At 40.8% G+C, this 24,648-nt stretch overlaps 1 protein-coding gene across 7 annotated transcripts in view; it reads right to left on the bottom strand.

Moving 5' to 3' along the window:
- Positions 1-21,942, bottom strand: part of CA10 (carbonic anhydrase 10) — a 206,739-nt gene extending 184,797 nt beyond the window's left edge. For 2 of the 7 annotated variants that reach the window (XM_054846753.1, XM_054846757.1), the window contains exons 1-3: positions 21,622-21,929; positions 20,806-20,946; positions 20,460-20,547 (exon numbers count right to left, since the gene is read on the bottom strand). In XM_054846753.1, coding sequence (XP_054702728.1) covers positions 20,460-20,520 — 61 coding nt within the window. In that variant the 5' untranslated portion in view covers positions 20,521-20,547; positions 20,806-20,946; positions 21,622-21,929. Of the gene's footprint in view, positions 1-20,459; positions 20,947-21,026; positions 21,152-21,621 lie in introns of those variants that run through there. The other 5 variants (XM_054846754.1, XM_054846758.1, XM_054846759.1 and 2 more) reach the window with 4 other exon arrangements.
- Positions 21,943-24,648: the final 2,706 nt, after the last annotated feature.

Below are 24,648 nucleotides of genomic sequence, written 5' to 3'. Positions count from 1 at the left end.
CTTATTTGATACATACGAAACATTTCTCCCATTGACCTGTTTTAGCTGTAAGTACTCAGCAATTCTGCAAATCAGGCCTCAGGGGAAACAAGCAACATACAATTAGAGACCACCCTTGAAAAGTTTGATTAATGAGTGTTGCCAAGCAACACAAATTCTGACAGAGACAGTGATAAAATTCTATTCTCTAGAGAAGCCTTAAATTCCTTTGTGACTATCTTTTCCTCTTCCTGCAGTCCCCTCCTTTATTCATTGTGTCCCACAACCTCTGCAATAAAATGAGAATGTGCTACATTAGTGTCTTTTCCCACACAATCCTTGCACAGGCAATCATACTTCTGGTATTTCAAAAGTGTTAAGATAACTTTAGATTGTGAGTGCGTATGAATTCCTCACTTGCCTCTCCCTTACTCTTATTTTTCAATAAAACTAAAAAAAATTGTACCAAAGGGCATAATTCTTGTACCTACCAAAGTGATTACAAGGTTAGGTCTTTCCTTTCTTTCCCATACCTAACTGGCTCTCAGACCTAATTTTCTCCTCTCCTTCTCTCTCTGCCTCCCCCATTCCACAGCACCTCATTCGGGCGCAATCTCCTCCGCACCAACTGTCTGCTTGTCTTCCCACCACAGCTCCTACCACAGCTGTCTTCAACCAGCCAGCCAGTTCCAGTTATAGCAGATACCAAAATCCAGCCCAAAGCACTTCATTTGATAAAGATGTAGGCTTTGTAACTTATTTCAAGCTTATCAAGGAAATCTATTTCTCTCAGATGCTAACTCCATTTTTATCACACTTATATTTGCAAATATATGCACGTGTGTGATGTTGTATACATCTGCGTACAAATGTGCATAATATTTGCAACCATAATAAATGTGAATGTAATTTATATGAAAGAAAAACAGCAGATCAGATCAAATAACCTGGGAAGAACCCAGTGGATGAGACACAAGTGCTTCCTTTAAGGGTGGGTTACTGAAGAGCTTCTGAGAGTAGGAGAGGGGATATGCCTGGGGAAGTGAGTACCCAGACCAGCAGTTGCAGCAGTAAACAGAAACTTGAGGAAAGGGGCAAGCACTGCACTCAGCAAGGACAGAACCAAGGTCCACAGGTATTGAGCTGAGCTTTTTAGCAAAGGTCCTGAAAGAAAGTAATCCCAATGAGGGAAGACTGTATGTGAAGCAGTGCTTAAGCTCTGAGCTCCTAACATCCACGGACACTTCTTGTTCTAGATCTTTCACACTCTCGTCCTTTCTCTGGAAAAGGATTTTCAGAGCTGCTCCATCCCCCATTGTCCTATACCCTGGATGCAGGGGCAAACAAGTTTGGGAACTGTTGATCTGCAGCAATAGTCAGGAGCAAAAGTGTTGGAAAAAAGAATACAAAAATAGGCAGCAGAGATAGATCCTTCATCTAAAACCTTCCAGTGATTACAGTTAGAGGTTTAGGAATCTCCTGAGACAGAGGTTCCCCTGTATTAACCTGGAAATAACTGAGAATAATAATGCCTTCTCACACTTGCTTCAAGTTCCCTTAGTACCTGCAGAGCAAAATAAGGCCCACAGCTCTCATCTCTAGGAAGAGACAGCCTACAGCTACTGCAAGTCAGATGTATATTTAGGAAGATCAGTGGAGCTATGCTGACTTACTGTGCACCATATCACTTAGGTTGGAGTAGCACTCAAAAGCTCCAGTTAGGAGGAGAGCTCCATCCTGTCCAGCACCAGATGAATATCTACATGCCCTACCCTAGGGAGACAGGCCAGGCTGCCTTCATATGCTTCTAATTGGGCTCTCCTTGAAACTGATTCTGAATCTGCAACATTTGCAGACTGTAGCTGTTTGTTTACTCCGCTGGACTTGAACATGAGAATTACTTTAGCCTATCCCTTGCGAAATGCAGGCCTTGCCAATATACCACAAGATAGAACTCAAAGTCTCATGATAAGGTATAAAACATACCTTCATCCTCCAGGCTCTAAGTATTTGATGGGCTCATCAGTTTCTGTCTATCATAAAATATTTCATCTCGGCTCTCTAGGCTCAATGAATAGAACATTCATAGTTCAGATATCTTTAACTGCGTATAGAAAGTTGCTAGCTCCATCCAGCTTTTTCAGGTGACATTTTGACCTTCCTCTCCTTTTGGGGAGGAAATTAGGGGAAGAAGAGAAAAAAACAAGGGGTAGTGTATATCCATCTTCCTCCTTTTTTATCCCGCATCTGAAACAAATCGATATTTTCCTGGTGGCCACAGGTAGTTAATCTGCTCTCGAGCCAGCCTTCTGACACAGCCTTTCCTTGTGCTTTTTTCACTGTGATATTTACATGTTATTTTAGACAGTTTGTATAAGTGTCTTCAACAGTGCAGAAATGCTGAGCACCTAAATATGATATGAGATTCATACTGTCATTTACATCATAACTAATCAACTCTATGAGAGGGATCATTAAGTTCATCATAAACATCTTTAAAAAAACTGTTTTGAGGCTGATAAAAGAATAAAAGCAAAGTCCAAGTCCCAAGTTCAAATGATGTATAAATTCCATCCTGTAAATAATAAGTAGAACATTCTCTTGGGAGCAATGGGAAGTAAAACTGTTGCCCTTCTTCAGGAACAGCTATGTTAGGTAAGACACAAGGGAAAGGAGGCCACATAAAACACTTGTAATATTTCAGCATCACCAGAGTTTAACCTGGGAAGGCTTTTACTGGAAAGCTTCCAACTCTGCCTGCTCTTTGTTACATAGTAGGTTTTATTCCACAGCTCAAGACCTTCAAAATAACAAAACCATGCAAAGGAAAAGCAGATTGACTTTTTGGCAGGAAGTCAATGTGCAAATACTAATGAAATAATCTCAGTAAGCAGTCAGGCTCCTCAAAGGTCAACAGCTACGTAGTGAAGAACTTTAGAGCATTTAAGTTATTAACAATTTTGTCTTCAAGGATTCTGACAGTTTCTGTGCTCTAAGTTAAGGGTTAAAAAAAATAAATGAAGATTTGATGACTGAACAGTCAAGCTCTCTCTGACTCTATCTCTGTGATTCTTCAGAGAACAAGATTGCCTTGTTCCTATGGAAGCTTCCAACCCAATTCCCATCTATTTACGACCAGAACCAAAAGCAATTAGGGAAGCGGACTGTCACCAATGCTCTTTCTTCTTTGTTTCTGGCAAAGTGCACTATGAAACACCCAATCTGAGTGTTATCTTCCATTGCCAGCATCCTCCCTGTTAGTCTATATCCTCATTCTTTTATCTATTCCTCCACTCTTCTTTTATTCCACCCCTCACAACGAAATACTCTTTTATCCCCTTTACTGGTCTACTCCTGTCCTTTATCTCTCCTCACTCAGAACTAAGGAATGGGTGCCAGCAATGACAGAGGGTGAAGAGGAGAAGAAGGTTATCCTCAGGAAAGAAAATGAATGACCTCAAACTGCCTAAGCTTTGAAATACCTTAGGTGAAAGTCACTTGCTGTCCCTGCAGTCCAATTTTGGTAGAGTGAAAGTTAGTGGTAAAACCTTCAGCAGTTTTAGTGGGATTAGAAGCAAGACTCCAAGGAGAATTAAGCACAGCTTAGGTCTAACAGTTACTCAGTGAAGTAGCTTCAGTCCTCTTTTGTACCACTTGAAATTATGGACCACTGATAAATTTACTGTCTTGCACCTATATGGCTCAGGATCAGTCCTACCGTGCTACTGACCAATATAGTATCAATGGCATATTTTCATACTTAGGGACACCACTTCTATTAATTGTACATGAAAGAGCCTTTTGTCCCACTCTTGATTGTATTACTTTTCATTTTCTTAAGTTGGGAACTTAAAAAAAAATCCCTTATTTTCTTGATGCTACTTTAGATGCCCCCTTCATTTTGCAAATCTCCATGAGTATAACATTTGCCTCTTGTAAATCACAAGGAAAAAAATGTACATGTAAAGTAGGCAATCTTCTTGCCTATGCTCAGAAGTTGTATTGGATAAATTTAAACTGGGGTTACTAGGTTCATTTTAGCCTCTTCCAAACAAACAATCTAAATTAAACCAAACCAGGTTAATTTCATCTTAAAGTGCACATATGGTAGCCCTTAACTGAAATTTATTTCTTTAAAATCACTTTTTATTTACAGTTTGCTTTTAGAACATGAAATATTCCTATCCAACATAAAGTCATAAAAGCAAATACAAAATACTAGGAGACATTACTGAATTTCCGTTCCTCACTGGCCCATTTAGACCAGCTCAAACATGGAAAGGTTGAAATATTTCTGTAAAGATGGTAGGGTTAGATCTCATTTCCACTTAACGTACTATCCACTTTTAGCTTCCTTATTCGTAACACAGGTCAACTATGAAATAAATGTGAACTAAATCCTAACCTTCCATGAACCATGGAATCAACAACAATTTAACCTTTCTGATCCAATGCTTTAGTAAAGAAAAAAAAAAGCTTAAGAGAAACAAGATGGGAGCACCCTATTTCTGGCTGTATTGATGTGTTTGGGATTGCTAGTCAGATCCCATTAGTTCCAAATCAGGGTAATAAAAAAGCCAAAATGAGAATTCTTATCTGCTAGTTGGATTTCTGCATCTCTCACCACCAACTTGAAATATACGGGAAGTGAATTCCACACTGGTGCAATGCCCTTTCGACTCACACATCAAAAGTGCTGCCTCTTCAGACAAAGATAGGTTCAAGCTGAGAAAGCCTAAAAGTAACATCTATATATCTCATCTATTTAAAGAGTGTCATCACTGCAGACAGGACAAAAAGAAGAGCTAAGCATTATAGAGAAAGTGATCTCAAGGAAAAGCAAAGGTCCTCAGATGACACATGTAAATGGCAGTGGGAAATTAAGTGTTACAGATATATAGGTTTAATGTCCAGTATTAAGACATCTATAAAAAAAGGCAGAGCTGTTGACTATGAGACTACCAAAGTGCAAATATAGCAAGTCTAAAAGAAACACAGACATTTTACCCAATCTGTGAGAAAGTGGCACATACTTGGACTTGGCTAAATTAGAAATATTTCACCAATGTATTTGTAACTCTACTGCTATAGCACCCAAAACACACTGATAGTGTAAACTGCTCATGAATAGCACAGTAAGTTCCAAGCTTCTAAGCGCTTACTGCAGTAACATGGTCTGTTTCCCAACATCTTTGCAGTCCTTGGAGAGGTGTAGATGCAGATTTAATGAGCAATGCATACCATCTGTTAATATTGCCTTTAAGAGCAACAGAGAAAAAAGCAGCAGTACCAAGAGTGCAAGAGATGGCAGAAGCTTCAAAAAAACGGACCATCAATAATAAGGTTCTCTGTGTATGATTGTTGTAAAAACAAATCCCCAAAAATGAGCAGACTACATGTTTATTTTGCAACTGTTCAAATATTTAAGTCAGTCTTAAACCTGCACTGGAACCATGCAATAAACATTCAGGTTAACAGAGCTAGTGGGCACATTACTTCTGGTCAAAAGCCAAACGCACCACGGTGACACATCCTAGGACCTGATCCTGCAGCACCCATACTCTGGGATAGCTCCTTTCTCTACCAAACTAGAACAGATCTTTTGAGTTACGCTGATTTACATAAATACAGGATCTGGCTAATTCTTAGTTTACACTCAAGCCAAGCGGATAAAAACTGCTATCATTCTAATAGAGTAGTATTTCTCACTTACTCAGTGGGGTTATAAATAACTGCTTTAGATGCTAGACAGTGGACAGCAAAGCCTCTGGTCCCTGAAGTGCCTAAACAGAGAAACCCAAGTCTGACAGCACAATACATTTTCAGCTACTGGCTAGGGCAATTCAGCTTAACTCTGTGAAGCCATTCAGGCTTTACAGGGATACAAAGAAACTACTTGGTGCCTCTCCACTCAACAAATACTTCAGTTGTTTGCAATGTGAACCCAATTAGGTAGGAAGAACTGCTCGGTGGCTGGCCTATGTTCTAGGTAAAGATGAGGGTGCTGTTTTCCACCCTACCGTGGACCTATCATTTAAACCCAGGTCGCAATCACTTGCAACATGCGGTTGAAGCTTCAAAGCCTGTCTGTGAAGCTGCAAACATTAACTCCTTTATGTTGTGAGTTTAATTAGCGTTCAGTTCTCACAAATTAGTCTTCTGTAGAACACGACCTGAGGACAGGCCTCATGTTTAGCTAGTATCAGGTATTTCTATCACTAATAAGAAAGAGGTCGCTTGTTCCTTTCAGTTTCACAATAACTGTTCTCATTGATCAATCCACCTCAGTAAGCGTGATTGTTGTTTTCACTTAGATGAACTCTGGTTTCCTACAGGATAAGGGCTGTATTTCCTAATAGCTGGCAGGACAATAACTTCATCTTTTTCATCTAGTCATATACATTTCAGTCATACATTAATATTTTCTTCTTCCTCAAGAGAGCTTTGAGAACTTGCCAAAAATCCATGTAAATGCTTTGGGTTTACTTCCACAGTCCTAGTTTTATTTGAACACAATATTAAATCTGGAGGGAAAGAAAGAAGTGAAGGTCCATAGTTTGCATGATGAGTTATCTTTGGCCTACTTTATCCCACATAGCTTTGTTACAAGAACAGATGTAAAAGCTCTTTGCAGTCCTTAATCAAGACATACTATTCCTGAGATAACCAGAAGGCAAAAGAATAAGCCACGTCACCAGGGTTCAGAAACAGAGATGGTTGCATGAAATAAAGAGTTTATTTTAATCACTAGAATTCCCTGACAGAGTTTTAAGTCAATTATAAAGTTAAAGCCACATTACCTCATTGTATGTTAGTATAAACATGTAGAATACATTTGTAGTAATTTAATAATCATAAAATTCTATGACATAATGACCCTTTAAATCAGAAATGCATTATTTTTCAATTATTTTAATGGGTTATTAATTTATAGAAATTACAAATACAGCTTACTCCCATTTCCCAAGCAGATTAATGCAAGTGCAGTTAAAATGCAAAAGTATACTTTCCTATGACTTTTCCGCATCTTCTGCGCTGAACACAAGCAAAAAAAATCTGGTTGTTTTCAGGATATAATGACCGATCAGAATCAAAACCACATTCAGAGCAAGGCATAATTAGATGACAATTTAGGCATGTTTCCTATTAAAGAAGTAGTCACACTGCAGTTGAAACAAGCACCAAAACCTAGTTTAAAGCTAGGCTGTTGCCATTATTTATTCAATCAAACCCAATTTTTTCTTCTGTATGTCATGTAGACATTGGGTATGTCTACACCAATCTGGCAGGCAGCAGGTACTCAACTGCTTTCACCAAAGGAAATTATTTTGAAAGGAATATATTTTGCATTCTTCTAGAACTCAAAATCAATCTCTTCTTTAATAACACTTTTAGAATGTATGAAGAAATTACAAACACCTGAAAGCCAAAACAATTCCAATTTGCAACCTTAAGCACAGAAGTGGTAAATAGGGCCCAAAATACATCCGTGAGGGGCTCCATCCCTCTCCTTGCCTAATATAAAGCTATCCGCTCAGATTAAATGCTCCCAGAACTCTCCCTGCCACAATCACTAACTGATTTCTTCCACATGCTATACCCCCTCCCCTAACATGCGTCTCTCCCATACTGTACAGATGGAGACCTGTTAAAACAGATCCCTGCTGAAACCCAAACCACTACACTGTTGTGGCCACAGTTTCCTCACGTCTCAGTAGATGGATGAACTGTTTCCTCACTCTTTCCTCTTTTTTTTTTTAACATTGTTTTTCATCTGGGGAAAACTTCTTGCACTTGCACAGAAATTAAGTACTGAAATAAAGTACAAACATTATATCTAACTATGCTAGATCTCTGGGAATAGCCCTGAGCCCTGATACTCCATATACTGCGCTAGTTTAGAAAACCTGATTTCCCAAAAGCTTGAACAGCCATTTCACTTTTGGCCACATCTCCGAATGTCAGTCACACCCACTTGAGGTAACTATCACCACTGTTAATGGCAGACAGACTGCAGGGAGATAATGGCCGTTTTCACTGTTAGGCACAGAGACCACCATCTGTAAGAAGGAAGTAAAAGCAAGATTTAATTTCTATTGTTCTTATTTGAGCTTCTACTAATGCCAGCTCATATCTAAGCATAGTAAAGCTTTCTTCCTCCACATTCATTTAAAATGATACATACTTTTACTGTGCTATAGTATAGTATAAATAAAAAAGTATGAAGTTCATTTCCATTCAAGAACAGCCAAGATCACTGTCTCAAAGAGCAATAAATAATAGGATACTGCTAACACCAAATATCAAGAAAGATAGTTAAAACCATTACAAATCCATATCTCTCAGTAACTTAACAATCTATAGGTTCAGTCAATTTAAAAGATCTGGGAACAGGGGTTTAGTGGATTAGTAACAACAGACCATTAATCTCTGCAGCCTCAATTTTAATCCAGCAATGACCAAAGTGATTGAAAATCATTCTGACCACATGACTAGTAAAGCTCCTAAGCACAGTTCTCTCACATACCTGAATCCCAGCAGCAGAGGTCACAGTATGTTTCTAATGGGACTATTTACCAAGAGACCTCTGCTTAATACTTAACTAAACTCAGTGCCAACATTTTTGGCAGAGCAATTCCACTGCACGCTACCTCTGTGAACTAAGAGCTGATTTGAAGATTTTATTTTAGACTTTATTTCAGTCTGTATTAGCAAAGCTTGCTTTGTTCCCCAGGAAAATATCCAAAACAAACTTGTGTAAAACAAATACTTTTTTAGTTTCTACGTAAGATTTTAAATAAACGTGTAGGAATTGATGACTGTCATTCCAAGCAAATGCCAGGAGATTATTTCTGTACAGTTTATATAATATCAGTGAAAGTTATACCCAAAACACTTAGGAGTTTTAAAAATAATGCAATAGTATTAGGTCATATACTCTGGTTTTATACAGAAGAATGCTCTATTTCAAAGATTTTAAGTTCTGAGGTATTTGATGACTATAATCAATTCCTAGGTGTCCAGTATGTGATGATATTAAGTGATCAAGACACATTTCATCATTTGGTCCTCCACAACAGTTATTAGGATACCAGTAAAGAAGCCATTGAAAGGGAGACCTTTCAAAAAGGATTTAAATTCAAAAAGGATTTAAATTCAACTGTTATTTGCTGTGGTCAGAAATCTGAGTCACAGGTTCTTTCTCAGGAGCATTAAAAGGAAGATGCTGACTACCTCGGCAAATAAATAATACTGCAAAGTAAATAAGTATTTAAAACCATACAGACACAGTAGACGCAGAAGGTCCTAGTTACATAGAACTAAAAATGGGAGACTTACAAGCATGAGTTATGAGAGTTACTTGCTGTTGTTTGTGAAGCATCAAGTAGAGCCAAAGCAGGGCAAGGGCTGGAGGAGATAAAAGATAAAGTTTGCAGGATCTGTGCCCTTTGGTAGATCTAGCCCAAATACATAAATACGATGTAAATGTATTGTAGGGCTTTGTCCAGCCTTTTTTATAAATTGCACAATACTTATGTAAACTTTCTTGCCCATGGTAGAAATTTAATTGTAATACCATACATGAAGCCTTACCTCATTTAAAATGTGAGGAATTTTTCTCCCGATACATACTGAATATACTACCACCTTCTCTCAGAAGTAGACAGGACACCTTTGGCTTGTTTTGGTCCCAGACAGAGGGACAGACAGAACCTCAAGAATTTTTACATATCCCCCACAACAAGTTTCCTACATCAGTCTGACTAAACTCTGCTTATGCAATCTAGACTATGCCAGCTGCTTGCACAAACCTGGCACGAGGTTTCCCAACCACCACTACCAGGTTGGCACCACCTGGTAGAGTGGGTCTTCCCTCATCACACAACACGGCTGTGCCGCTGTCCCTCCACCAGTCATGCCACGCAGCCCCACAGCCCAGGTCTGCACACGGGATGTCCTCTTTATATCAGGACTTGAGGTCTGATCAGAATACAATTAAAATTTGTGCTGGGAAAAAAGTAGAACTGAAATTCACATATGAAAAACATTGTGTATTACCACTCATCTCTTGTTATTTCACTCTTTAGTTTTTTTTGTTTACTGTTGTCCAGGGGATATCTGTTTACTGTTGTGAAAAATGGTGTCTGTTCCATTCAGGGCATCCATAAAGTGAGAATTAACAAATTACAATCCGGATTATTTTAATTCTGATTATATAGTTTCTCTTGCTATGTTAGTCATACTAGAAAAGTCCATATCTTTACCACACAAAGAACTGATACATGATTTCAGCTGGATAAAAAAACTATTTTCTGTACAACTGTATAATTTAATCAGAGATTATGAAAATTTCTGCTCATTTTAGCTGGGCTTTTACAAAGATTTTGTATTATTCATGCATTATACCACTGCTACTCCTTGCTTCAGCAAAGCACTTAAGCACATCCTCAACCTAGGTTGGTTTATACAATTACATATTAAGACTCAGACACAGCAAAACACTTAAGCATGTCTTTTAAGTTTTGTATTTTCTGAATCTGTGTATTAATGTATCACAATAAAATCTAAAGAGGATGACTAAGTTTTTAGCTCACAAGTATGAAAACGTACTTATACTACCTAATAAAAATAAATCATGTTATTTATTACTCTATTTTGCATCCTGTTCCACAGTGAGCTAAATACCTGTGACTCTAGAGCAAAGGCACAATTACAGACTGGCAAAGATGAATTGTTAACAACTTGGAGAGAGTGCCAGGGGGGTTACTGAAGATAAAAATTATGCATCTGCAGATAACTTTAAATCCCACTTGCAATTACTAACTGCCACATAGCACCCTCAGGATCATCTGGGCAAACGAGAGGAGACTGTGGAGTCCTTGTAGATTACTTTGCTTTCCACCAGGCACAAAAACATACTGTAACAATAAGATACCGCTTATAAATATGAAAGTGAACAAAAAACCGGGTGCAAATAATGAAGCCAGGTGAATATATCAGAAAATAAAAAGTGGGAGTTACAGACATCATGGGCAAAATGCCCTGGGGGGGTAGGATTTCACCCCCCAAAATAAATTCACATATGTGTACACAGCATATCCAACAACTGCACTGGTATGCAAAGGAACATGCTGGTCTGCTGGGAGAGCAAATTTCAAAGAGAAAATTTAGGGCCAAAACCTCTGGGGTGCCCTTAACTTTCTGGTGTCGCCTACATCCACGCCAAGTGGATGTGAAACACGAGGCAGGCAAAGTGCTGCGCTTTGAGGAACATCCTTGTTCCTCTTAGTCATAATAACAACATAAAGAGGCCAACTGAATGAATGTTATTAATTTAAGCAGAATATAAATAGCACATGTTTACTGAGGAACCTTGTGTGGGTCTGAATTTTACCTTAATATCACACTAACTCCTGGAAACTAATTTAAGTTAAACTCTAATTGATGTAATTCTTAAATATGCCATAATTATACCTCACAGTAACTGCACTGCTATGACTATGAAGAGAAAAAATACCTTGTAGTATACAGGCGGAGAGAAAAGGTGGGATCCAACCTCTGAGAGGACACACCAGGCCCCATTCTGTGACCCTTCACTCCTGGGGAAGCCACACAAGCTTAAACACTGAGGACAAATCTAGCTGAAGCAAACTGCATGAAGAGGCAAGAAAGCAGAAATGACCATGAATTTGCTGCTCAGCTGGGCTTCAAGTTCTAGACGTTTAAAAACAGACATTTTATGTTTCTTGGGGCCAGACTGCTGGTTTTCATCATCCACTGAATTCACTGAGTGTGCCCAGCTGCAGCCGTGCCCCCTCCAGTCAGAAATCGAAAGGCAGTGTTAGCACGTAGCTCATCGAAACCATTGCCAGGAAGGTGTTTCTAGGAGTTTGCAAGGGCAGGCAGTGCCACAAGGGTGGTCACCTTCCTGTGAGGCACAGCCTCTCAGTCCCCCGATGTGAGGAGCAGGTGGAGAGAGAGCCACGCAGGTCAGCCACCCTCCTGCCATTGCCAGGCACTTCTGTGGTGAGGAAGCGTGTCCCTGGGGAGGAGGCAGGTCTGCGTTCAAGCTGGTTAGTCCAGTCAGCGAGACAAGGTGAGGAGCAGCAGGGCAGAAGGCTGAGGGGAGGCGAGGGGCCAAGGTTAAGGGCAGCACAGTGCTGCTGAGGCACCAGCCATGGCTTCTCACCGTTCTCTCCACAGCCTGACCCAAGGATCAGAGCTGGCAAGGACGAAGCAGCTGGACCCCCAGGGTGGGGGATGAGGCCGCAGAGCCTGTGGGCTCATTTCAGGGCCCATCACTGCCTTCCCTCCTCACCCTGGTGCCATGGAGGCCTCATGCTCCCTCCTTTCAGTGAGGTGATTGACTTTTCAGTGAGGTGATTCAGTGTCATACCCTGGCCAGAAACAAGGTGTAAGAGTAATCCTAGTGCTGCAAGGCAGAAATGAGAGTGAAAATGGACTGTAATTACTTAAATTGCTGATAGGTGACCTTTCACTTGACATTTTACCACAGTTTTTCTACCTGTGAAAGTGTGGCCAACACTACATGCTCCCTGCAAACCATTCCAAGCTCTGCAACCAAAATTAATCTTTTTTTTTTCTTTTTGACTGAAATACATAAAGCTCTTCTCATTCATACCTTTCATTCTTAGAAAAATCCAGGCCACACAATCCCATTCAGAGAAATCTCTTGTCAGTGGCTATTCACATACTCCTAAGTAGCAGGATTAGGACTAACACAGGGTCAATCAAACACCTTTTCTTCCCAGCAGCAGCAGCCCTTCTGCTCCCGAACTGCAGCTTCCCATATGGGAAATATCACCCCTTATCTGCAAATGGTATGGCTTTCCACTTATGTATGAACAAATAGCTCGTTCTCCATAAAAAAGTACTGTTATCCTTTTCTGCCAGCAGGCACAAATCTTCAGCGCTACCTTTTTCCTAAAGAGAGAAAGTTTCTTTTCTCTGCCACAATGGCAAACACAAATTAATGTTCTTTGTAGTGGCCCAAGTATGTCACCTTGCCAAACAAAATTTAGCTGTGGCAGCAGCTCCTTCAGTTACTCAGCTGCCATCCTACCAGCCGTACAGCTATCAGGCAGGATTAGCTGGGGGGCACGATCATTCCAACGTCACTTCAAACAGTGCAGTTTTCCATAGTCATGCGTACCAAAAGACCTTTCTCTTTTACTCATTATCTTTTTCTTTTAGTATTAGTACAGCAAATTCTGTAGGAGTCCTGCTGTGCTAGTCTTTCTGCCCGTGGCAGTACAGAAAAACTCCATTCTGATGCCTATTCTTGAAGCAGAACAGGGCACTATAGGAGTTAACGGTAGGAAAGAACTTAAATTGGAAACAACCCACAAAACTGACAAGAAGATGATTTTTCAAAAACCATGTTTTCCCTCTAAATCCATCTACTCAAACGCTACTTCCAAAAGCTAGAGATGTCAACACATTTAGAGAGGGAAAAAAAAGGATAACGTTGCTTAGCTTCCTCCTCCCTGCATGTGTTTAGAAGCCGCTTTGGACCAGTTGGTGCACAACTCTATCTGTTCCATACTTAAAAGCTAGATGACAAACATACTGTATTCTGGGCTTGATCAAGTTAAGCACTAATGATACAGGGAGGAAGAAAGAATGTCAAAGTGAACAGCTAAAATGGATAATACCTTATCTATCTTTATACTTATTTTAGTATCTTGTTTAAAAGTACATTCTAATTAGTTATTTGTGAATTACAGCTCCTGTGATATTTTATGGTAGTAATATTACAAAAGATAAAACTGTGGGGCATTTAATACTAATTTTACTACAGATATACAAATGTTACAGATCGACAAATCTAAACAATAAATGTTTTCATACTGAAAAATACATCAAACATTGAAAGCATTTATTTTCTTTAATTCTTACCATTGCTTTCAGTACACTACGTACGTGGGAACTGATTGCCTTCCATTTTTCAAGATGAATAAAAAAGAAAATTAAATATTTTAGGGCTGTAATCCCAGACAGGCTGTACCTGGCACTCAACAGGAACACAGAGACCTGCCATCTAAAGCTTTTCTCATTGTCAAGTTGTAAGTTTTTGCAATTTGTAAGGCCCAAATCTCATTAACACTAAAGCCATTTATAACATTCTTGGAGTTCCAAGGTCTTTTAAGGTGGGTGTAAATATAGGTTTCCTTATGCCTTCTTACCTCAACTGTCAACTGCTGAGCACTGCATGAAAATGTCTCCCATATTGACAAGTAAGAAGTTGACACTTATGGGCACCCATGTGCCTGTGAAGGACCCAGTACCTGTCCACATCACCAGGAAGGCTATTATACTACACAGACTATAAGTCTAAAATGTTTTAGTCCTCTATTTTTACAAAAATAATAACTTGCTATTTTATCTTCAAGAAATTCCATTTAAAGGCCCTTGACAGCTTTTTAACCGTCAATGGTTAAACAAGGAATAAAATATTCTACTACTTTGAATTCAACTATAAACAGGTTGGACTGTAAATTCTCCTAAATGCCAGATAACTATCCTTTTAAACAGTTTAATTCCTATTAATTTACTATTAATGTTTCAATTTATCACAATGGATTTTTTTTTTGCTGATATTCTCCACTGTATGGACAGGCACCTTTGCACTTTCTGATGGGATTACAATGGAAATGCAGTCACACTATACAGTGTTGCCTCCAAACAAGTAATTTAAAACTTGATTCCTATTTTCTATTCCTTCCAACATTATGTATAGTTAAGATAAAAACAAGATAGGAGCAAAATAACACTTATCACAGTATGTCAGTGTTGTCCATAACTGTCATCTAGTTTTGTCTGATGCTTGAGCCGGTAATGAGGTAATAATAAAACAGTTTTATATAGTCTTCTATTAACAGTCCAGATGGGCCAACCATCCACTTCAGTCTTTACCATATTAAGTTTAGCCATAAACAATCAGTAAGGATGAAAACAGCAACTCCCTCCTCAGCTAAATTACCACCTTTCAACCAAGTAAGAAAGCGATACTTTGACCAACAGCAACAAATGAGCAAAACAGCCTTTTAGGGTAAGCAGGAATTACTTGTTCATTGGCATCCAAGGAATATTCATAATGCAAATGGGAAGCCATTTCAATCCTTGCAGAATTTAAAATCTAGCTGTTGTAGACTTAAAAACTGAAACCTTTCCAAGAAGATTTAGGGCAAAACTTCTCTATAACATCGGTTTTATCTTAAAGACTTAAAGAATACCCTTAAATTGAGAGTGCTCATTTGAGTTGGGGTTTTATTCCTGTTTTTAGTAATTTTGTCTTGGAGGCTTGGTTATCTAGTTCAACTGCATTAACAATGAGACAATACAAGAAGGCGAAGAGGTCCCTTTGAAAACTGGGTATCTTCATCACTGAGATTCAGAAAAGAATAGCAGCGATTATCAGTTTCTTTCCATCAGTTTATTGGAAGGAAAATAGCTCAACATAATATGTGCAAAACTATTCATAAACTTTCTCTTCTACTACCTTTGCATAAGCTAAAAATATGCGTGTTGTTTTGGCACTTTAGCGCCTATCTGGTCACGCTCTAGCTGTAAAACTAACAATAAAAATAGTATGATGAAAAATACAGGACACCAAAAAAAAAAAAAGTAAAGCAGACATTTATAGGAGACTACAAGGCTATTTCCATAGAATTTTAAAGCAGAAACATCTTCACACCTTTTCAAAAGGCATCAACATCTCTGAAGTGAGAAAGCATTCAAGTGCTAAGGAACTGAGAGTCTTTGGATCCAACATATGGCCTCCATCCTGTGTTTGAATGTGAGCAGGAGGATTGAATCCACGTGGATTTTCAGTAACATCAACAAACTCCATGCAGGCATGAAGGTTTGCCCACACACATGAAGCTGTGGAGATGGGGCAAAGCAGAGAAGAATACTATAATGGATTGGATGCCAAAAGCTCTTAGTTACCAGATGCATCAGGCTGCATGTTATACCTTCCTATATGCCTAGTGATCACTTCCATATAGATATATATCTGTGCTAGGAATAATTGCTTCCCCTAGGATATTACATTTCTTACTTAAAAGTGCCAGAGAAGGCTATTTCTGTGACACTATTTGAGGATAATTAACTTGGTTTCAACATTTTTGTCCAAACATAGCAATGGACCATTCACTGTTAGTTACTAATGGACATTAGAGCCTTGATATTCTTCTCTTCTACAAGACTACTTTAGCTTGAATTATCTCAGGTTGCACAATGCTAAGAGAAGAAGAGTTATCAGACCTTACAGACCATCATTCAACAGATAATTCAAGCTTTGGCATAATTTAGAGTTCCTATAGGACAACTCTGTGTTATGCCAAGTAATAAGAGCTCAGAGACTCAGAAGCAGCAAGACATAAAATGAAGTGCAGCCATGCTCCAAATACACCCCTCACCCTTCATACCTGGAGATGCTACATCAGATGCTTAATACACAATGGAATTCCTTGATACACAGGATTTTTTTAATACCATTTTAGTTGTTCATGAGACATGATTTATGACTGCTGTGTGCTGCCAAATAGGCCAAAGAAGTTACATCATAAAAGGCATCTGCCCCTACATGACTTGAGGATGACGGCAAAGAATGAAAATACTTCCAAATAATAAGAGAGCTGTAGGGATTGCATAAATTTCATCCACATTAGTTCCTGCAAGCCAAAACAATAAGTCATATATCAATTCATAGGAAACCACAAAGATGCTGAACGTACAGGTTCTAGAAATCATTTTGTTGTTGATGGATTAACAGAAAATGTACACAGAAACCTTCTTAATGCCCATGAGAGTAACATTTCCTTATTTAAATGAAGGATCCTGCAAGGGTATGCAGACAGCATTCTGGTTTTTTCTTGAAATTGATTGTTAATAACTAGAATCACAAAAAAATTGCTCACGGTTTATACAAATGACTATGCAAAGGTGGCAGCCATTGTGGGATCAACCACATCCCACCTGAGAACACTGAACCTAATTAATCTTTGGTGGTATTCTTACCCAGGAAGGAACTTTTGGACATTACACCAAGAACTCTTATCCTCTTTCTATACAAACAGTATAAACCCCGTGCCATCATTATCTGCATCTTCAAAGGAACAACAACCAGAGAGGTCTTATTTCAGCATTTCATATACAGGACGTCTTCAGTTCCACTGCCCTGTGTTCCTTCCATGCTGTAGTATCATTAAAAGGAACAAAACCTCAGAAGTCATAATACAAATCATGACTATTTTTCCTCAGAGACTACAACTCAAAGGAATAAATATGCATCGTGACTTAGAAGGAGACAGAGGGCTTTCATTTCTTTCTAAAGGGTAGAAATTGTTTTCGTAGTCCTTCAATCTGTTCTTATTTCTCATTTGCATCTGCACAAAGAACTAGATTCTCCTTTCAAACAAGCAATTTCAAGTAGAAAAAGCTTTAATTCAGTATGCCAAGGAAACAAAAATATTCGGTTTACGAAGTTCACAGATAAATTATTTCCCAAATACAAGGGCCAGTAATTAAAAAAAAAAAATATTCCTAAATCTCAGTATCATTTCTTCCTAACCAAGCAATCTATTATACACACAGTAACTGACCGATAAAAAATATGTTAGGTATAAAATATCTTGAAAATACATATGCCTCTTTTTAATAGATGAAATTACTTTCCATATACTGTCTCACAAAAATTCATGTATGTGAGAGATACCAAAAAGCCCATTGTATAACTTTATTATTTAATTAAGAAACACAGCATAAGTGCTACATTCAGCATAATTTATATTTAAATGTCATATAAATACACAGCAAAAGACAATGTGACATAACACTGAACCTATGTTTAATAAATAAGTTTACTAATGATGATAAACTAACTTAACAGCCTATTCAATTCAGTGAGTGACATCATCCCTTTGAACAGCAGCCCTTAACAGGCACTAATCCAAATAACCCCTGGAATTAGTAGGAGGGCCATCACAGGTTTAAACAGACACTGAATCAAGCGTTTGCTAATGTTCATGAAAGATCCATGCACAGAAGACCAGTCTTGTATCTTCATTGCTGAAAGAACTGACTTAATAAGAAAGAAAAAACAAGAAGAAAAAAATAATATTACCACATTCCTTAATTCACATCCCTGTAATCTGCAGCAGTGTGCTCAACTAGTGGGGGTTTTTTAAGTAAAATGTTCAATGAATGACCAGTGCTGAAGTGCTAAAAATATGCAGTTTCTGAAATCCAGTGTTGAGGCAAACCTTAACAGGTTTCATTACGCCTTCTCTTACTTACACTGTTATCCAGACATCCCAGCTAGATAATATGCCACCAAAAAAAAGGATGATAGAGGAAAGATACAAAGCATTAGTGCCAGTCAGATATCTACAGATCTTAATCCTTTTTACCAAGATGACAAATACTAAGGATTCCTGAAAAAAAATAAGAATCCCTAGGAAGAAAAAAAAAAAAAAGGAAAAAAAAAACCCTAAATGCATGTGCACATCCTCTATGTGGTTAAAATTAATTATCTGAAACCACAGCTTTACCATGCAGCAAAAGCATCCCACCATTCACTTATTCACTGTATTCCTCCAAAAAAAAAGAACAAAAAAGAGAAAAACCAGAGATGGATATCAGTCTGTTCTTAGTGCTAGAGGGAGATGGAGAGCAAGGAGAGCCCCTGCAGGACTGATCCCACTAGCAGTTTCAGAAGCCTGGGTTCCTGTGTCTGAAGATGAGGGAAGGAGGAGGGGACATTAGAAAACACTGGCAGCTAAATGCATGGCATAAGGACCTGCACAGAATGGGACAGCTTCTTTCTGTCTCAGGATATTACTGTCAGAATGGTCAAGAAAGCGATGAGCTTCATTTTTCCATCCTCTCTGTGGTACTTTAAGAAGTGCCTAATTCGAAGGGAACTGGACAGGTGGCATATCACGCTGAGCTAAATAGATAAGTGTGAGATTTAAATGACAAGAGGCAGCAGGTTTTGCTGCTCTAAAGAGTGAGAGAGTGAATTATTCTGATGGTACCAATGGGCACACGTGGAAGGTCAGCCCGGTGTGTGCCAGTGTCACCTGGGTGCCTGGTAGCAGATGGTGCCAAGTCTGTAGGGATAAAAGAAGGGCTGACGTACCCCACGGGCCAACAGCAGCACTATTTGCTCAGGAATAAAAAAGTTTTAGGGCAGGTGCAGGCAATACAAATTAACACAAATGCCGCCACCCCAAACATTAGCATAAATGTCACCCGTCCAAGGGCTGTAAGCACGGATCAGTCAGGAGGTGCTGCAGAAAGCGCAGTGGGGACAGTCGCTGCCAGGGTGAGATGCTGCAGGGGCTGCTGGCTGGCTGGGGGCTGGCCCAGGCCAATCTCTGTGTGGTCCCAAGGGAGCTTTGGAGCTCCCTCTCACTAAGCGCCTGCAGGCTGGATGCTGAGAAGTCCACCAGGACCCCCTACTCCCGCCTGCAGTGCCTTGCCTGTGTTGCTTGCGTTCCCATTTCCGGACTTATGCAATGACTTGAGGGCAGAAGCAGCCTGCAGAGAAGTGGAACAGCAGGAGACGCAGGCAGCCTGGATCCCCATGGGGCTCCCTGAAGTGTCCCAAACTAGAAAACTGGCCGCCTCCCCACTCCCGCCTCCTGCAACATAATTATTCCAGCATGACTGACATGACAAATTAACAAGGCAGCCAGGGCTTTTGCAGTAGAAGGGAGTGTTTTCCCCAAGAATAAATTGTTCCAATCCTTTACGCTAGACACCCGGCCGTGCCTATTCATTAATTGGACAAGCTCTGGTGACAACTGAAATTACCTGACTTCTACATACTGGAGGGGAGAGAGATCTTTGCAAGCATAAAATGAGAAGCCTAAAGCTGGAATTGCAGCCACCAAGGAGTTGTTTGGATGGGGCTATTTTTTTTTTTAATTAATTTTCAAAGCACGGCCACAGTAAAGCTCCATTTAGAAGCAGAGACACATTCTTCAGTGTCATTCCTCCCTTTGCAGACCCTGAACTGTGGCACCAGAACATGACAACTCCACCAATGAATGGCAAACCTTTTAAGATCTGCAGATCAGATGAGTTCAAGAACTTCAGCAGCTATGAAATTCTGGGATTACTGCAATGTTGTAATTAATTATCACAACCAGGTACATTAGGAATTACAAGCATCTGCTTAATCAGTACACTGTGGTTACTTATTTTTGCATTTGCAACCAATGTATCATAATTACTACATAGGTTTGGAATTAAGGGGGGTGTGTGGAATGGATGGTTGTTGACTTCTGTCACGACCCACTCACAATACATCATTCATGTATTTTTCACCTACTATTTTGATTTGGGTTTAACTGTCCCTCTTGCCCCTTGCTAAGGGGAACTCCCTGGGAACCCTGTATGGTATTTCCCCCTCTACACCCCCCGCCCTTTCTGTGCTAGCTGCGTACCTGAAATGCAGACGATGAAATTCGCTTGCAGAAGAAAAAGCACCTCCCAAACAATTTCCATCCTCCGATTCTCATGCCAAGTGCATCCCTCGGCGAAAAAAAATAACAAAGATCAATATCGCAGTTTGAACGATCCCAGCAAATTTCCTTTCGGACTTGCAGACTGTATTCCCCAGATGTGCTGACAACACATGTCCGAGCTCCCTCTCTGCACGGCTCAAGCGAGATCCCTTCCCTTCCTTCGCCCTCCAAAAAAGACCACGAAGCCAACTGCCAGCACTGGGTTCTTCCTCCACGAGTGAGAAAAAAATCCACCAGATTTCCCAACAAGACATAGACAACAAACCCCAACTGATCCGGTCCGGAGAGTCTCTATTCCAGGGCGGCCAGGTGCAAGTTCACCCCAAACTCTGCACGTCTCAGCGGGGCAGTGCCAGCATGCCGGGGAGAGGGAGGCGGCGGAGGGAGGGGGTTTCCTCTCCTGCTGCTACAAAATGAGCGGAAAGAGATTAATACCCGCTGCAACGCATTCACACACACGGACACCCCCCCCGCATGCTACCGCACCTCCACAGCACGGAGCACGTAGCAGGCGGCTCTCTCCAGCCCTGCCGGGGTTTCTGCAATCCCCGGCGAGCCGAGGCGGCTTTCCGCCAGGCGACTGCAGGGGTCGTTCTTGCCCCGCGCACGGAGCTGCCCTTCCCCGGCCGGGATGGCCCCGCCGCCGCCACCGCCTCCCGCGCCCACCCCCGGCCACACACCCCCACCGGCCCCGCAGCTCGGCGGCGCGAAAACGCCCCGGCAGTGGGGGCCTTGGGGCTGTATTACACTAGTGCTCGTCCCCCCAAAAATCTGAACTGCAGAAGTCCAGAGCCTGCAAGCAGCGGGGGCTTGCGTGCATCGCCGGCCGGCTTCGCTACGAATACCAATATTTTAAAACTTATTTAAACAAGAAGGAAAAGAAAAACAAAGCCAAACTTCTCTTTTGGTGGTAGGAAGGGTAACAAGAGGATACAGCCAAGAGTTAGCGAAGTACTTGCGCTGCAATGCCTATCTAAATTGCATTCCCCAAACCACAATACTTCTGCATAGATTTCTCCCCGCCTCCCTCCCCCCCCCCCAAAAAAAAAAAGTGTCAGTTTTGGGGCAATCTCTTACTTACCCCCAAATCCTCCTGCTTTTTATTTTTTTCAGCTCATCGGATTTGCCACTCCTGCCTGCAGTCCCAAAAACAAATCGAGGTCAAGCTCCGAGCCGCTTGCTGCAGCCACTACCACCACCTTAGCTGTAAGGAGGTACCATAGCTCGTTGGATTTCCCCCCCTCTTCCCCTGATTCCGACTATTTCGCCATTTCCCCGAGTAGGAGACAGTACTGCGGGGTGCCGCGGGCCGGCGGGCGGCAGCGCCGGGCACGGTGGGGGCTCGGCGCGGCGGCGCGCACGGGCGCGGGCCGGTGGGCGAGCGCTCCGCCGCGGAGGCGGTGCCTGGGCGGGCGGCGGCGGGGCCGCACCGCGGCAGGGGGGTCTGCGGCTGGGACCGGGCCGGCGTGAGCGGGGTGGGGGGGGGACAAGGCAAAAGGAAAAAAAAAAAACAAAACAAAACCTCCCTCCCGCGCGGCCGCCTTGGCTGTCTGTCTTCTTAGGCACATTCCAGAAGCTGCTGCTCATTTTGTTTAAAATGTGGGTCCAATTTTATTTTTTTTCCTCCTTCAAAAAATAAGAGGTGCACCTGGCTCGGGGAGAGGCTGGGTTTCCCTTTCTGCGGAAAGGAAAACTGGGCGCAGAAAGGCAGCGCTGGCAGAGCTAAGGGGCCGCGGGCTGGGGAGCTGCGCGGCGCGGGTAGGTGGGCAGGGGGCTGCCCGGGCCGTAGCGCCCTGCGGGGTGGCTCGGTCTGTCATGAAAAAAGGGAGGGAGCAGGGGCTTTGGGCTGGAAACGAGAATCCCGGCTCAGGGCAGGTGTGAAAGGTGATCCTGCAACTGCTTCGACTGCGGATGCCTTCATTGATCACTGTAAGGCAGAGGGAAGGGGGAGGGAGAGAGATGCTTTGGGTTTCAAACTGATAAACCTGCTCTTGGCAGGTATGCAGAGGTCATATTACAAATACTCCAGCGGGGGATGCATGCATAATAGATTGAACATAGGTTGGTTTATAAACAATTTTCCAGCCCAGGGCATACTTGTAAAATGCACCTTTGTCTAGATTCTAGCAAAATGAGGACGCCTGGATCTCTGAATGGGGAAGGAGAGGATCTTTAGGAGAAGAAACCACAGGCTAGGTTGTTATTTTCATCGGTTCTGAGAAATGTGTAGGAGTCATAGGTTTCAAGTCATCCTGATGGTATTTAATTGCAGTAGATCAGATTTCTTGAGTGCTTCAAAGCAACTGGATGGGACAAAATCATCACTATTTGAAAGGAAGAATTGGACTGCGGGCACTTAGTAGTCAATGTGATTCTTGTATTCATTTTGCTAGTTCTCAGGGTAGTGTAAGTGCTCTTTGCACAACAGCAGTCTCTGCTGATGTTTACTCCATCTCTTCTCATGGGGTTATAAAGAGACTCAGGATTTTAACAAACTAATTGCCATCATCTGCCCAGTGAGAACAGTGAGGCTGGGCACGAGACACAGAATTCCCATATTTTTTGATGAATTTTCATTAAACAGTGGGACTGTGCAGCAAGAGGGATTTCTTTCCTTGATAGGATTGCAGAATGCTGAGTGTCATTCGAATACTTAAGTTTAGGCAATTGAGACTTATCCCTCTTGGGCAAAATGAAATGCATAGGATTTAGGGAACTAGGGCAGCCTGTGGGTGAGCAGGCATTTATCAGGTATGCCATTATTTAGATATGCCTTTGGGCACTGAATGAGTTGTCCAGAAGCACCAAACTAGTACAGATTTTTAAAGAGGTTGAAATATGATTTGCATCTGGTTCTTGAAAAGTTAAAGAAATAAGGACTACAAGGAGACCTTCTAAATCATTCCTTTAAGATCATGGTATCAAATGAAGGCTCAAATCGGCGGAAGAAACAATTATTGTTGAACCTGAGACCTTGTGTTTAGTGTTCTGTGTTTTCAGAGTCATGCAAAATAACATAAGCAATTCTCTTCTTTATGTCTTTTTAAAATCCAGGTTAATATCTCCTACTCTGGTATTATAAAAGGCATGAGTGGCTTCCTCTATCTGTAGTCTAGATGTATTTAAGCACACTTTAGGAAATGATCCGTAAATGTTTCCATTGATGTTTAATAAACTCCTTTACTGAAATAGATAAACATTTTCCATCGATTTGACTCTTTTGGGCTTTCCCAACTAATTTCTTACAATAACATCCCAATGCAGAACATAATAAACCTTACAAAGAGACTCTTATCTTTTCTGCTCATATTTACACAGAGATCCTTGTTCCTAAGCTAGTCTCCTTGAAATTATGGCATTACATGTGAGAAAACAAATGTCTCAAGCAAGTGAGATGACCTTGTATAAAAGGGTGTGTTGTCCATTAAGCCAGCAAAGAATTAATTTGGTGACAAGAGACAATGCCAAATCCTAAGTGGCAAGCTCATGTTTAATTCCTGTTGATGTCAGTGGAACTTCAATATAAGTTTAATGGCAGGGAGAAAATAGGTAGTTGATGTTGGCTGCTAGCAAATAGCCAAAAGTCCCAAATATATTATTTTTTCATGCATCTTTTTAGTGTGGTATGTTTATCATCCTTATGCAAACCTTATACTTATTTCAGTGGCCTGTGATAAATAAGTAGTTTGTGACTCAGACTGAAAAAATCTATGAGGGATCAAAGGCAAACTAAAAGTTTTCTTGACCTGGGAAATACAGTAGTGAGTTCAGAAAACATGCATTTTTTTAAAAATCTAGATAAATAATAATGAGTTGATTCTGCTGTCATTTACTTGCTGTGATGTTATTTGACTGTCAGTGGCCTTAAAGCTTGAGTTTTGAAGTCATGATGGCCATATTGGCTGCTGCAGCTCCACAGGCAAGCTTAGTTCAATAAAGTTGAATGGATGTCGATATGGGCCCATTCCAAAGCCCACTGAAATCAATTGGGATATTTCTGCAGACTCCAATGAGTTTTGGATCAGGTTTTCACAGTAGAATTTGGCACAGTGTATTTGATCCCAGGGGAAATGGTTTAATATAGTAGGATGTATTTGAGGTAGAAGCA

Source organism: Grus americana, chromosome 18, assembly GCF_028858705.1.
Source record: "Grus americana isolate bGruAme1 chromosome 18, bGruAme1.mat, whole genome shotgun sequence".
NCBI lineage: Eukaryota > Metazoa > Chordata > Aves > Gruiformes > Gruidae > Grus > Grus americana.
Note: the sequence above shows the minus strand (reverse complement) of the source record. Positions and strands in the feature narration are given on the sequence as shown.